This window comes from Parasteatoda tepidariorum, chromosome 1 (assembly GCF_982258835.1).
Source record: "Parasteatoda tepidariorum strain Cologne lab strain chromosome 1, Ptep-v5.0, whole genome shotgun sequence".
NCBI classification, from domain to species: domain Eukaryota; kingdom Metazoa; phylum Arthropoda; class Arachnida; order Araneae; family Theridiidae; genus Parasteatoda; species Parasteatoda tepidariorum.
The window spans coordinates 12,538,758-12,553,525 of NC_141755.1; the positions used below are offsets into that span (position 1 = coordinate 12,538,758).

General features: G+C 29.5%; 1 protein-coding gene across 2 annotated transcripts in view; it reads left to right on the forward strand.

Annotated features, from left to right (window-relative positions):
* MESR3 (misexpression suppressor of ras 3) overlaps window positions 1-9,811 on the forward strand; it is a 32,337-nt gene extending 22,526 nt beyond the window's left edge. For both annotated transcript variants that reach the window (XM_016053074.4, XM_016053075.4), the window contains exons 2-3: window positions 3,045-3,933; window positions 6,882-9,811. In XM_016053074.4, the coding sequence (XP_015908560.1) occupies window positions 3,157-3,933; window positions 6,882-7,016 (912 nt within the window). In that variant the 5' untranslated portion in view covers window positions 3,045-3,156 and the 3' untranslated portion in view covers window positions 7,017-9,811. The remainder of the gene's footprint in view (window positions 1-3,044; window positions 3,934-6,881) is intronic.
* The last annotated feature ends 4,957 nt before the right edge of the window (window positions 9,812-14,768 follow it).

Below are 14,768 nucleotides of genomic sequence, written 5' to 3' on the forward strand. Positions count from 1 at the left end.
TAAAAAATTAAATAACAAGTTCTATATTTTCTTAATAAAAAGGGGCTTAATTTCTGCTGTTAATTATTTTATTAATACTTATATGTGGAATATTTCAATTACATCATAGAACAATCTTTGCTGTAGCTTTTTGAAGTTCTATTTGGTGGGCTTTAATAATACTTTTTCAAACAAAACTTATTTCTGCAGAAATTTCGCATCTTTCATTTGTATAGGATAATTTTGATTCTCCATTACTGAAGGGCGATTTTTTAGTTTTACTTCTCCATTATGTCTCCATGGAGCTGTAAACAACCATAAAATATTATGCGTCGTATTTGGTTGAATATTTTTAAGGATTATAGCAATCATTGTTCCAAAACTTAAGACATTTATTTATTCATTTTTATCTTTTATTGTTCAATTTTATTTTTTAATCTTATTAGGTCTGTATTTTCAATCAAACGCATCATGTCGACAAATTTAAAAAGTATACCGAATCTTAAGGTTGACACAATAACTTCTAACTAATAAGCTATGTAGTTATCATAGGAATGAAAAAATAAATAAAAATGATTAAAAGGCTTTTGTGAAATAAATTTCTCAAGATAAATTTTCCTCTGTGTAGATCTAACGCTCTCTGCACAGTATTAATTTTGCGCAGATAATAAACAGATTTATGTGTGAAATTTAGATTATGAATTCTATCTATTATCAGGTATGACACTTAGAAGACACTAACAAATAGATTTTGTGTGTGTAAAAATGTATTAATACCCCTGGAAAGACGTGTTATTTTCTCCAAGAACAATGTCTATTTTCAGATATTCACAAAATATTTGCTTAAATTTTTTACAATTCACGAAAACGCTTAACAAACCACTGTTTTTGTGATACTTCACACATTACATAAACCTATTTTCACTAAATTATAGGGAAATTTTTTAAAATTTTATGAAAACAGTCCTTTTACAAAAAATGTGATTTTATACCTGGTGTTATAAAAATGTAATAAGACTACGACACGCTTTGTGGCACTTGTCTCGCATCATAGTGATACTCGGCATCATAGTCAGTGTAACATCTTGTCTGACTAGTGTCATAAATTTGACACTTTTAAAAATTTGATCTCGTAAAAGAAATACAATTCGTTTGTTTCATTTTTCTAAACTGTCCTAAATTTCATAAAAACATTTCAAAATGAGCTGACCGTTTGTTAATTTTACACCTTTTGTTAGAAGCCACTATAGCGTAACTAAAAAGAAAAACTTGTGGATTTGACAATAAGGGCGAAAAAAATTAATATTTTAGCTGTCAGATTAACTTGATGGCGCTTCCTATTTTTTGTGAGGCCTGTCAACATGATTTAATTTAAATTAGTATCGAGGTCATTTTAAAACGGACCCTTCACATTTTTTTATCGCTAAAACAGACCCTTCACAAAATAGTTTTATCGTTTATACAATCCAACCACTAAGTGTCTATTGAGTATCATGGGAATGTATCTTCACATGTTTCATTAAAAAAAAAAAAAAATTAGGAATATTTTAATAATATTGAATGATATATTTCTTTCTGCGTGTTTTTATTAAAACTTTTATTGTGTTCGAGTATCATTTTGTATTTATTTTTACTGTTGGATTATAATTTTTTTTATATTTTTTACTGTATTGAGTATCATTCTGTATTTATTTTTCTTCCCTATTGAGTATTATTTTTTATTTATTTTTACTGAACTGATTATCATTTGATGATTTTTTACAAAATCAAAAACAAGACCCAATTTTCACAAATTTGTTATAACGGGACACCCTGGCTGAAAAAAAAAAACAACAATCTGATTTAACGCGTTTTAGATTCACAAAATTATTAGTAGATCTTTTGCAATTTTATAAAAACGGGACCTTTCCCAAAAAACTCTGGATTGGTCCACTTTCAAGAAAAATATTTCTAAAAGCATAATTATGAGAACAAACTTGTTTTTGTTTATGGGAAAACACGTGATTATAAGAACATCCTTTTTTTAATGTATTTTTATAATAATGCAGAAAGAATACAGGTTCCCACGCCTCTTGAAAACCACACTTAGATAGAATTATTCGATTATAGTTCATAAACTTGTTAGAAACTAACCAGTAACCACACCTCTCCAGGTGAAGCTGTTAATATCTCATCAGGCGTGGTGCTGACTAGTTCTTGGAAATTCATCCTTGAACATAACAATGCTTTTCGTCTGGTGTCTGGTCTTTACTTCATTTGAATTTGAGGGTGTTTTCTGGATTAAATTTTTTTTATTACTTTTATGTTTGTTTCTTTCCCCTCTCATGACTGTTTCATGAAAGGGAAAGAAGACAGACTTCCACGATTTTCTTAACAACAATAAAAACCACAGTTACTAGCCATTTTATAATCCGTAAGCTTTCTTTTTTGTTTTTGGTAGTTATTTATACTCGTAAGCATGCATAATTCATAAATTAAACCTCATTTCATCGAGAAGATTGCCATATTTTTTATTTTATTTTTAAAATTAAGTTATGCCAAAATAATTTATTAAAATAAATTATAACTTAAATTTATTATTTGAAAATTTTAAATTGCCATTTATCTGTCAAGTTTCACCATACTCTGCCCCTAATATGATCATTTAATAATAACGTTCCCTAATATTTAATGCTTAAAAATATTTGATTGGATAATATGTAAGAATATTTTTATAAATTACGATTAATAATTTATAAAAATAATGATAATTAAAATAGCGATAATAATAATTAATATTATTTTATAAACTATGATAACTCTAGAGGAATTATAATTTTAAGTCTGACTGCTATAATAAAAATTGTAGATTCTTTCCTCCCATTCAATAAACACAGCATACAATAATATTGAATGGTTCGTTAGTTAACATGGGTTTAATGGCGAAAAAGCAGGTGCGACTGGACAGTACAAAATTCAAACGAAAAGCTTGGAATTTAATATTCTTTTTCTAGCTGCGAAATTAAATAAACTTTTTGATAATCATTATTGTGAATTTAATAAAACCGCATTTCTTTCTTTTTTAGGTATAGAATAAACCAGCGTGCACCTGGTGGTCAACTCTTATACAAAATGATTACTTTTCTTCGACATCCCGTTGTGTTTTATTGAGCTCTCAACTGTATAAAAAAAACTATAATGGAACAACAGTACATTATCACAAGTCCTTATCAAACGTGCCATAACGGCAACGTTAAGTATTACGAAGACAAACCAGAACAAATATATTGTGATCCCGAAATAGTCACAAAAAACTCAAACAATGAAAAATATGCCGTTAAATTTATCATGGAGAAATATGACTCTCTTAAATGTCTTAATGGCCAGTTGGATAATCTCCAAATATCTGTGAATCCAGATAATTCGGTTTCCAGAGATTCGTTGGAAGACGGCAATTACCAAACAGAAGATAACCAAGAAAGTGAAACAAACCAAGTTGAAAATGGTTTACTTTCCGAACAAGACATAGCACAAATCGAAGTTTTTTTCGGCAGTCATAAGACTTATGTGTACGTGTGTCGGTGTTTAGCTAATTTATATTTCTCAACAGTTGGCAACGATGATTGGGGAGAACCAGAAAGAACTGGTATACCAGTTCTCTTGTTGGACAAAGGGGAAACTCGTGCTAGAAACGAACGAAGGCTTCAGATTGTTCTGGCCGAGAAAGGATCTGGTTTTGTTCTGTGGAAAGATTCTATTGACTATCGATCGAATTATAAGTCACAGGAGACGTTCCATACTATGTATTGGTCAAAAGATCATCGGAAAATGGCTGGACTTAGTTTTGATGCGGAAGAAGCTTCTGAGAAGTTTCTTGCCGAAGTTAAGCAGTTGATGGAAGATCCTCTAAACATCAGTCTTTCTGTTCCCAAACAGAAGAAAAAGAAATTAAGGATACCAAAAAAGAAAGAAAAGGTAAATAAAAGTTTTAATTTTCAAATATTCTGTAATATTAATTGAGCAATACTAATGCTGAAATACTAGAAATTTTAGATTGTGTTGATTTCTAAACTGTTAAAATTTGCTGTAACCTTAATATGAAGCTAAGTTGCTTAGCTACCGTATTATCTTACTTCGTTACTAAGTTGAACCATATTATCTTAAATTTGATTACACGATATTGTTTTCAATTTAAACTAAAACTAAGTTCGATTTAAATTTGCAAGCTGTTGAGTTTGAAAAATCATCCGATTTTTTTATAATTCTAATAATTAACATTTTTTTACAGTGTTAACTGAGTTAATAATGATATTAGAATGCTTTTGTTAAACTACAGGAGTCAACAAAAATAAATTTTATAGCTGATTTTTTTTTCAAAAGGAATTTATGTAGGTTTTAAAGCGTTAAATACAGATATCTGTGTTCTTTGTGTTAATCTGCTCTATATTGAATGCAATCAGATTATATATCGGAAACTTAGTGGAATTCTCTGAAGTTTTAGCAGGATGTATATCGTTTTCACTTTTGATCTAATGGTTGGATTTTCACGCACCAATATAATTCGGTCGAATTGTTTAATTTAAAAGGTTACAAATTTCTATTTTTAAATATTCGGCCGATCTAGTTCAATTTTTTTGATTTTTGTGACTTAAAATTACATATTAAAATGACGTAAAAATGTAAAAATGAAATTCAATAATAAACAAGTGCAAAATGTAAAACTAAAGTTATTGTGGTTAAATTTCCGACCCCTTTAATGAATAACCCTATTTTGGGTATCAAGAATCCAAATAAATCAAGAAAATGTTTATTTATTCAAATAAAGTGCATTTTTTGACTGATTTTGTAACTTGACAAATTGTTTATTTTAATTAAGTCGTATGTTTGAGGTTATAAAACCATTGAAATTATTGATAGCAGTACGGGAAAATCCTGTCATTAGATCGAAAGTTATTCACGTATTTCTTTTCTTTCTTTTGTGCATCGTTTTCATCATAACTCTTAAACAAACAAAAATGCACCAGAAACTAATACTTTTTATGCATATTTTAAATAGGAATATAATTGAATTTAAACATTTAACTTACAGGGGTCTGTTTAGAAGAAATTTGGGTCCGTTAACGGACCCTTCACAAAATATCTTTTCATAAAAACGGACCCTTCACAAAATATTTTAACTTAAAAACGGACCCTTCACAAAATGATTTTTCTTTTAATCGGACCCTTCACAAATTTGTTTATCTTCATTATTATTTTGTTAATCGAATAAACCCTTTCCAGGGCAGAAAACAAGAAAGATGGATGTAAACGAATTAAGTTTTGTCTTCGGCAGACGATTCTTCCATTATTCGTCCGAAATTAATATTCTGCGTTCAGCAGTATAGGCTAAATACCAAATATTTGTATGTTGCATCTCTAATTTAGAAGGAGCAATTGTTGTTTAGTTTTTAAAATTTAATTTTTCTTAATTACAATTTTACAGTGTTGAGCATAATCTTGTATGTCTATACAATTTAAAAACTCCTTGAAAAAAATTTTTTTTGCTATAACGGACCCTATTTGCACAAATTCATAAAAGCGGACCCTGGTTGAAAGAATGTGAGTAATTTTTTCACAATTTCACAAAAAACGGACCTTTCACAAAATGTCTGGACAGACCCCTGACTTATGAATTCAATATCTTGAAATTAAAACAGTTTTCTGCACTCGTTTTTTTTTCTTCAATAGTATTATTGTTTTATAAGTTCCCAGATATGTAAGCATATTTAAAGTGTTCTATAATTAAGGCTTTTTATATATATCATTGGAATCCTTGACAAAAAAAGAAGTAAAAAAAGAGTACCTATTTTAGAATCGTCAATAAATTACACAAAAAAAGAAGAAGAAAAAGAAAAAAAAACGCTAATTGCCATCGAAATTAATGATTTCCCGTTGTTTATGCTAAAACATTTACTATTCTATATTAGATTCTTAGAGAAAAAGCTGGCACTGAAAACATCAAAATCTGTTGGGTAGTCAGGAAACACCTGGAGACATTTTAAATAATTTTCATTCAATTCATATTTCTACCGGCCATCATTCAACATCATTGAGTAGGAAAGGACCTCCTAGAAGAGAAGATCTCAACACGAATCAATTTAGTTGTCCAACGTATATTAACATAAACTGCGCAGTGGTTGATAAGATAGGTAGGCAAACGTTAAAGGTAGATTAGTAGGTATATACGACGGTCTGGGAAACATCCTCGAGGAGAATCCGAAGACATGCCATCACAATTTTGATATTCTGCAAGAGGGGATGGCTCCTCCGCTTTGGTAGCCCGACTACCTGCGCACGAAGTCCAGCATTTTACGGTAGAACAGCTTAACGAGGACCAGTACCGCTTACTCTCGGTCCCTACATAGACTGATCAAAGTGGTCACCCATCCGCTTACTGACAGCAGCCATTGATGCTTGACTTAAGGTCTACTGGGAACCATGTCTTTACGATCTTTACTTCGGGCAACTGCGCAGTGGAGGTGAATAAGAAAGATGTCACTACGTTTGGACTACTAATGGATCAAATTTCTTACTTATGGTAACCCGTACTGAGTACTTCTAGAAAGTCTTGGTTGGAGTCTAACTTAACTACATAAGGTATTCTCAGTGCACACGATTTTCATATGCGAAAGCACAATGAGATTTACGCATGCGCTCGCAGTTCATATCTTACACGTAGTTTTTTAACATTTTTGCCGGCGTCTAGGACAATCAGATGTTATGTGGGCCCCTAAGCTCCCCACTCCCGCAACATCTTGTTTTAAGAAAATAATTAGGTTTGCATACGCTATAGCGAAATTTATTTTAAAGATATTTAAATAAAAAAAAATCCTGACAATTTTTATTTGAATGATAGAGGCTAATTTTTTCTTTTTCTTTTCCAGCCAAAACAATTGAGTACCAAGGAAATATCCTCTCCCTTCCTCTTTGAGCACGTGACTAATGTATCTCTGGATGACAAGAAAAAGTTATATTCAATGGCAACACTTGTGCCGACCGGTGAAGAAATCAGTTCCTAAATCAATGGCCGAACACTGTGTGTTGTTTTTTATAAAAAGAGACAACTGATCAATAAATAATGGGAGCAGTATTTTATTAAAATAAAATCTCAAAAGAACAAAGAACATCGAATGATGAGTTGTTACATTTGCGCGAGATAGAATCATTAATCCACCCATTATTGGGAAAAACATGTTGAAAATTGCATTTATGAATAATTGAGAAATACCAATAACATAAATTTAAAATGCCTTTCTTTAACGAATGTATTTGTTCAATGCTATTTTTTAAAATTTATTTTCATACAAACAATACAAAATAAAATGAGATCGAATATTTTTTATTTAATTATATAGATATTATACGTTTAACCTGTAAAACAAAATAGATTTTAAGAATAGGTGTTAATTAGTATCCATATTCCATTTCCTTATTATATGAAAACATAAATTTAAAACATAGTTCACAATGATTTACTTTTTTACTGCGCGCCTGTAGCCTGTTTTTCCAGTTAAATATATCAATGTACAATATTTTATGTATGTACAATATTAAGTACATACATAATTTTAATGTACACTATTAAGAAAATCGTACATTTTATGAAGACACTATAAGGGATACCATCAGAACACTATAAAGGACCACTTTCATTTTTTTTTTTACATTCCTTTGATGTGCAATATCTAGCCAAACATGACCCTTGTTCTAGAAGTAAAGCGAATTCTCATTAGAAATTTACCTTCCATTTTAAATAAAATCAGACTCAAAGCAAAGTGTCAGACATCATAAATTTACAGTAAGCAACAAAACAAAATCATTATCCCATGATAAATTTAAATTTTCCTCACTCATATGTAAATTTATAAATTTTCCAACTTCCTCTTCCTTTCTTATCTATAATGAGATCTTTACAAAAATAATAAATTCCTGTTCTATTAGCATAAAATTTATTATAGTCATTTCTAAATGGGTCTCGGGTAGTGACGTAAGCGATGATTTCAGAATATGTGGCAGATAGGGAAGACGTTTATGATTGTTGCCCATTATTTTTATTTTATTTAACGGGAAGTAAACACTAGCATTCATCAATCTATCAGATAATATATCACAATTGATGTCCAAAGCTCTAAAATTGAAGAATATATACTTTTTATCCCTGTTCTGGATTGATGGTTTTATGAAAGCTTAAATAATGAACGACGGGAGTTAGTAGAAATAATTATTTCGAAGGAAATGTATGTTTACAAATTACTTAGAAGAAATAATTATTTAGAATGTTGAAGAAAATGTATGTTTACAAATTACTTATTCACATTTCAATCAGTCTCGGACTTATAATAATTTGATAAGTAAATACAATTAGCGAAAACGTCTTAAATTTTTTTTTTGGGGTTGTTACTTTTTGAAATTATGCTTTTTTATTTATCATTCTATAATCTTCAATAAAAATAGAATGTTTTGTCCCCTGCTCGCTCCACTCACCAACCTCCTTGATTGCTTTTCATTCATCATTGTTTGTTGTCGTTTTTAAGTCGATATTTCCATCAAAAAGTCCTCCATGAAGGCAAATTTCTCCCAATACTTTATCCTGGAGTTCTCTTATCTTCTGGATTTGATTCAAAATTAACACGGCTGACTACGGAGTTAACATTGGTAGTCGTTAACTCAAAATTGGGTCAGCTGCTCAATGATTGTTATTAAAAAAGTGTATAAAATTTAATGTAAGCGTATTTTTTTACGTTGTTAATCGTAGCGAAATGATAAATGTTCCTAATGAAAACTAAATGTTATCACAACGTTACTTATGTATTATAGAACTATCTTTTGCGGTGTTATAATGAAAGAGACCTCGTGGAATAATTTAACTTAAGAAATTCGATTTTAAAATGTATAGAAACATCAGGAAACTTAACAAAATTTCCTTTTTCATTAAAAACAGTCCTTTTGTGACATGGAATATAAAATTAAAGTTCTACGAATATACGCTTAACGTGTTCTGTATCTAAAAAGATAAATGCTATCAAAATGTCACTTAATGTGTTGTCGCATTGAGATTGACATTTTAAATGTCACATTGAGCTTTTCAACTATCTGCGTTTTGTTAATAAGAAGTAATAGCATATTTTTCCTTTTCTTTCTTATTTTTATTCAGCGTAACATTGAGATTTTCAACTAAGTGTGGTTTGTTAATAAGAAGTAATAGCACATTTCTCCTTTTCTTTCTTATTTTTTATCAGCGTAGCATTGAGATTTTCAACTATGAGCGTCTTGTTAATAAAAAGTAATAGCACATTTTTCCTTTTTTTTCTTATTTTTATTCAGCGTAATGTTTTTATCCATCCAGAAAAGGGCATTTAAAATTTGGTATTTTCTCAAACTTGTTCTGTATGACAATTTATTTTAAAGATGGTTTAACTCTTCCTCCATCAATCTACGCCATATTAGATGATGTAATCAATTTAATAAAGACATTATTGCTTCACATTTTTATGGCCTGATCACGTAAAAAAGTATGATAGTCATGATAAGAAATGATCACGAATTGATTATGGTGCTAAATTCAAAACTCTTGTGCAATGACGTCTGATGTTCTGATGAGGAATGTGATATATTTTAAATCCTCATATATAATATTTGAAAAGGATCAGATGTTGAATGCCAGACTGTTTATAAGTGAAAGAGTACTTTCAAAACATTTTGGAATAATCAGCAATGTAAGTTTGTGAAAAAGCAGCTGGACATGTAGTAGTTTCTATTTCAGAAATATTATTGCATTGTAAATATATTTGATAATAAAAAAAGTGTTTATGTATGTTGGTGTTAAATTTTATTTACATGAACCCTGAGTCACATATAAATTACGTTATTGATATGAATTTATTTAAAAGGGTTTATTTCATAAATTAAAATTCAAGCTTGACGGGAAAACTTGAAATGGTTTTACATTTCATTATTTCTGTAAAATTGAACAATAATTTTTTACTTATGTCTGATTTACAGCTTTTAATCCGTCGTTGTTCGAGAGAAAATGTTTTTTCTTTCTTTCTTTTTCATTTTTTTTTTATGTGTATGAAATATTAAGCGATCTATATGATTAGTTTGTAATTCCCAAAAATAATTTGTTATTGCTATTTTATTATCATTTTTGGACAACAAGGCTACATAGTAGGCTACTGATCCCCGCGGTATATTTTCCCGAAAACTGGCAATTGGTGCATGTATTCAGGGACCGGTCAAGACAAATTCAGGCCCAAGGCCCACGAAATTTTCCGGGTCCCATACAAAATATTTTGAAGTTAAATTACTGAAGAGTAGCCCGAATAACGAAAAAGAATCTATTGAACTGCATGATTCAAGAGAAACATTCTAAGAAATTTTGAAAGCAGACAGTTAAAAATTGTTTTTCTAAGTTGAAGTTTACGTATCTATAAATTAAAGCAAAATATTAAACAACAAAACAATGTTATGTCAGAATAAAAATAGTTTGGTGACCACAAACAATTGAAATCAGAGATTTTTGCTAAAAGTTACTGATTAGCTGAATCATTTTTTACTGTAAGCTGTAATTATTTTTTATTTAGTACTTAAACTTAAACCAACACAAAGATTGTCCACCTTTCATTCGAGTTTTTACTAATTTTTGATGCCTCTCAGAAATTGTGAGCCCTAGGCCATGTCTATTGGGCCTAGGTGATAATCAGGCCCTGCATGCATTTAAATATTTTCTTTTTCACAGTGCTAATTCGTGAGAGTTATGATTATCACAATCATAATAGTTCTAGAAAATAGTTATTAGCAACTTTATATAAATATTTTTGGTAAATTAATAAAATATGTAAGATTTTCTTTAATAATCTAAACAACATTAACCAACTTTAACCTTAACAATCTCGCTTTCACGGACTTTTGGAATCATTATTTTTCTCCATTCCTCTTGATCCCTAATGCACTCCAACTATTGAGTAAATTTTTTTTTCTTCTTTTATGGGAGATATCCCCCTTTTATAGAATTCCTCTCCCTCCTTGTTAGAGATCCCTTTTCTATAGCCTTTCCCTTCAACCACTTGCAGTTGTTGGGTGCACTCTGAAAGGTGAAGCCCCACACACACATCCGGAAATACGCTTTACAAGTCATGTGAAAAAAAAGTAACATCCGCTCATTGAAAATTAACCTCTCCATATTTCCTCAACATTTCTACAAAATAAAATTAATTTTGCTCAAGACTTATTTAGTAAATGCTCCATACAAAGCGATGCAATTTATTGCTCGCAAATATTGATTTACCAAACAAAATATTCTTAAAATGAGTTACATTTATAAATGTTTTTCTCCTATAGCATTTAATAACTTTCATTGGTCAGTAATTGTTCTGATAAAAAAATATTTGTCTGATATATTATCTGATATATATTATCTGAAATATATTATCTGATATATATCTGATATTATCTGAAATATATTTGATAAAAATTTCGTTCTAATGCTCCTAATTTTTGTGTGTGTTCAGAACATCCTATTTTCTACAAATACAAATTTTAAATTTTAGAAAAATTGAAAGATTTGGATTTATGATCCAACATCTTTTAATTTTATTTTGATTAATAATGCCCCTTAAAGTCGCCAAAATTTGACAATTCAAATTTAGGAATCGTCCACTCATTGTACATATGGTTCAGGCATATAGCCTTTACTTGCAGGATTCATTTTCTCAAACTTTTGGGGGATTCAATCATTTCATGAAAAACTCATGGAACAATATTAAATTTGCAAGTTTTTATGGTGAATAATTAAGGTTTCATAAGCTTATTATTTTCTTCAAATGTATTAACAAATCTTCTTAGGGGAGTTGTAGTTTCGCAAATATTGATAAGTCTATTTGATTTGATTTTAAAAATGATAAATTTCTTTCAACAATACAGTAGTCACAAAATAAATTTTTAAATGCTGAATTTAGAGATCATCCAAACAAAAATGTTAAGCTGCATATTTATTGAGTTTTATCTTCAAAGATTATCAAAGCCCTATTTAAAAATTATAATATTATCGAAGTTTTTAATCCAATTACAAATTTTAGTTAAGCATTAGTTTGAGGGAATATTAACTAATTAATATTTGTCATTTTTTAATTGCAACAGTTGTTTTAAAATTTTCTATATATGGATCTCAAACGATTACGAGTTGTTCAGTATTCCATCAAGAAAATGATACAGGGAATTGTTAAAACTTTCTAAGAAAGTAATATAAGAATAGATTAAATTTTTTTTTATTCATTTGCAATAAAAATTGCCTAGTGTTTTTCAAAATGTCCAGATTTTTTCTTTAGTACATAAATATTGACGCAGAATTTTATTAAACACATTTTTCTTACTTTTTTTTCATTATTTTGTTTAAATTTAGGTCAAAATAAGGGGGAAATGTTATATTTAGCATTTTAATAATTATGGTTATGCAATACAACATAAAATACTGATATCTTTTATTGCGTTAAAGGTAAAATTTTCCAAATTCACTTCCAATTCAATAATTTTAACTAATTTAATCAATAATTCTAAGATTAATTTTTCAAATTTATACTTATTTGTAGTTATTTAGATTCGCGAGAAACAGCTATTCACCATTGAAGTTTCTTTGATTTACAAAATCAGCTATTGATAAATTTTTAAATATGAATTAATAAAACAATTTTCTGTTCAAAGTGCTCTTTTTGTATTCTATATCTTAGTACAAATATTATTCCGAATAATAGAGACACGTGTCCCATCTGTTTCAAAAAAAGGGCTCGTTTTTAGATAATTTCGAGGCCGAGTCATTTTAACCCTATTGCTGGTTCACATTTCGAACGTACCAAGTGGTCTGGTTATCTTTAACCAGTATTGATAACTGCTAATTCTATACAAAAAATTGAGAATAATAATAAAAAAAAAGAAATGCTGAATATGTCTAATTTTATTGATTGTTGTCCGGAGTATAATGTTTCAACTCTATGCTTGTCCCCTGAATAGGCCCCTTTTTTTCTGGAGTTTCACTAACCCCTGGATTCAATTATTTCCATGTTGACACCTGGAGTGGCATCTGTTGCATGTATGTTATCCATGTAACAAATGGCGGAAATGAAACGCCACAATACTTTACCTGGAAAAAAAGGGGAACACTCGAATTACGTGAATATTCCCACAAATAATAAATTGTGAATAAAAAAATGGGATAAATTATAATTAAAAACTTAACTTACGAAGCAACAAATTATAAAACAAGAAGTTATAAAATTCTAAAAACTTTTTCGCGTTGAATAAAAAGGAAAAATATTTTACTTTAGCGAGACTAAAAAGAAGAACGCATCACAAACTATCATTTTCAGAAGATATGAGTCGAATTTTCGTTGAAAGTTTAATTTACTCCATGCTCACTTATTTTAAATAGTAAATTTTGTTTACTGAAAATTCTGTTGTACAATTCAAATATTTGTTTTTTAATATAAGAGTTTACATAATTTAGTATGCATTTTTGAAATATAATATTTCAAGCATCATTTCTAACTAAAATTTATTTCTTATTTTCTTGTATAGTTCAAAAAACAATTATCGAAGCGTTTTATGGAAAAAATTATACTTGGGGCCTCTCAGGCCTGGAAGCAATTTTCCAATCCAACGGCTTTTAACGACCTGCTCTTTTGTTTGGCATTTTTTTTTAAATAAAGTAAAACATGATTTTTGCCTTTTTTTAAAAAATTCAGGTAACAAATTTTAAAAGAATTAAATTCCTAATTATATTTGCAACGAACTACAGCCAAGAGGAAAATCTCTAAGATTAATAACGAGTAAAATTCCGTTGGATTGTTTATTAGGAGCAAAAAATGACAACTGTAAGCAAATTCGAGAGCTCCATTTTGTGTTTTAAAAGTAAATATAAATCTCGACGAAAAAATTATAATTCGTTTCGAGATAATTCGTTTTTTATTTCTATTGTTGGCAAAAAGCATCTCAAATTAAAGCCAGAATAGCGGAAATATTTTAACCTTGAGTATAATTACAATCTAAAATAGAACTAGCATTCTTTACGTGTGATGGTATGTCAGAGTTTGTGTGAATGTGGTGTTCGACGTCACGCAAGTAAACATCTCTTTTTGGTATTTCCTAAGTGCGTGATTTCATTTCTGAAATGGTCATGCAAAATAATGAAACACACTTTTCAGTTAATTATAGCCTCAAGGTGTGTTAAGTGATGCTGGACTTAATTATTCTAGTTTGGATGACCCAGTAGTTTGCATAATTCGAACATTACGCCAAATCCCAACCTTATCTTATTCGCCCATTTTGCAAGTTGAAAAATTCTCAACGCCCCCATACCAATAAATAATAAGACACTGTTATCCGAAGTCTTATAATCTTTTGGTAAGAAACACTTTTAAAATCCGGCCTTTAAAATATGTCGAAAATGATCAATGTATTTATGTTAAAAAAATCACTAGTTTTGATAAAATAACTTACATTTAAAATTTTTAAGTATTCGGAAAAAAGTACGTTTTATCCTTTCATTTTATAATTGTTGAACAGCCGATCCAATTTTGAGTTTACGGCTACTAATGGTCAACGCCGCAGTCTTGTAATTTTGAACCCAATCCAGAAGATAAGGGAACTCCAGGATCAAATATTGGTACAAATGTTGCCTTCGTGGAGGACTTTTTGAGGAAACTAACCCGCATTTGCGTTACAATGGAGATGAAAACCACGAAAACCTCCTGCGGTTAGTCTGACTTCAAGAGGACTCT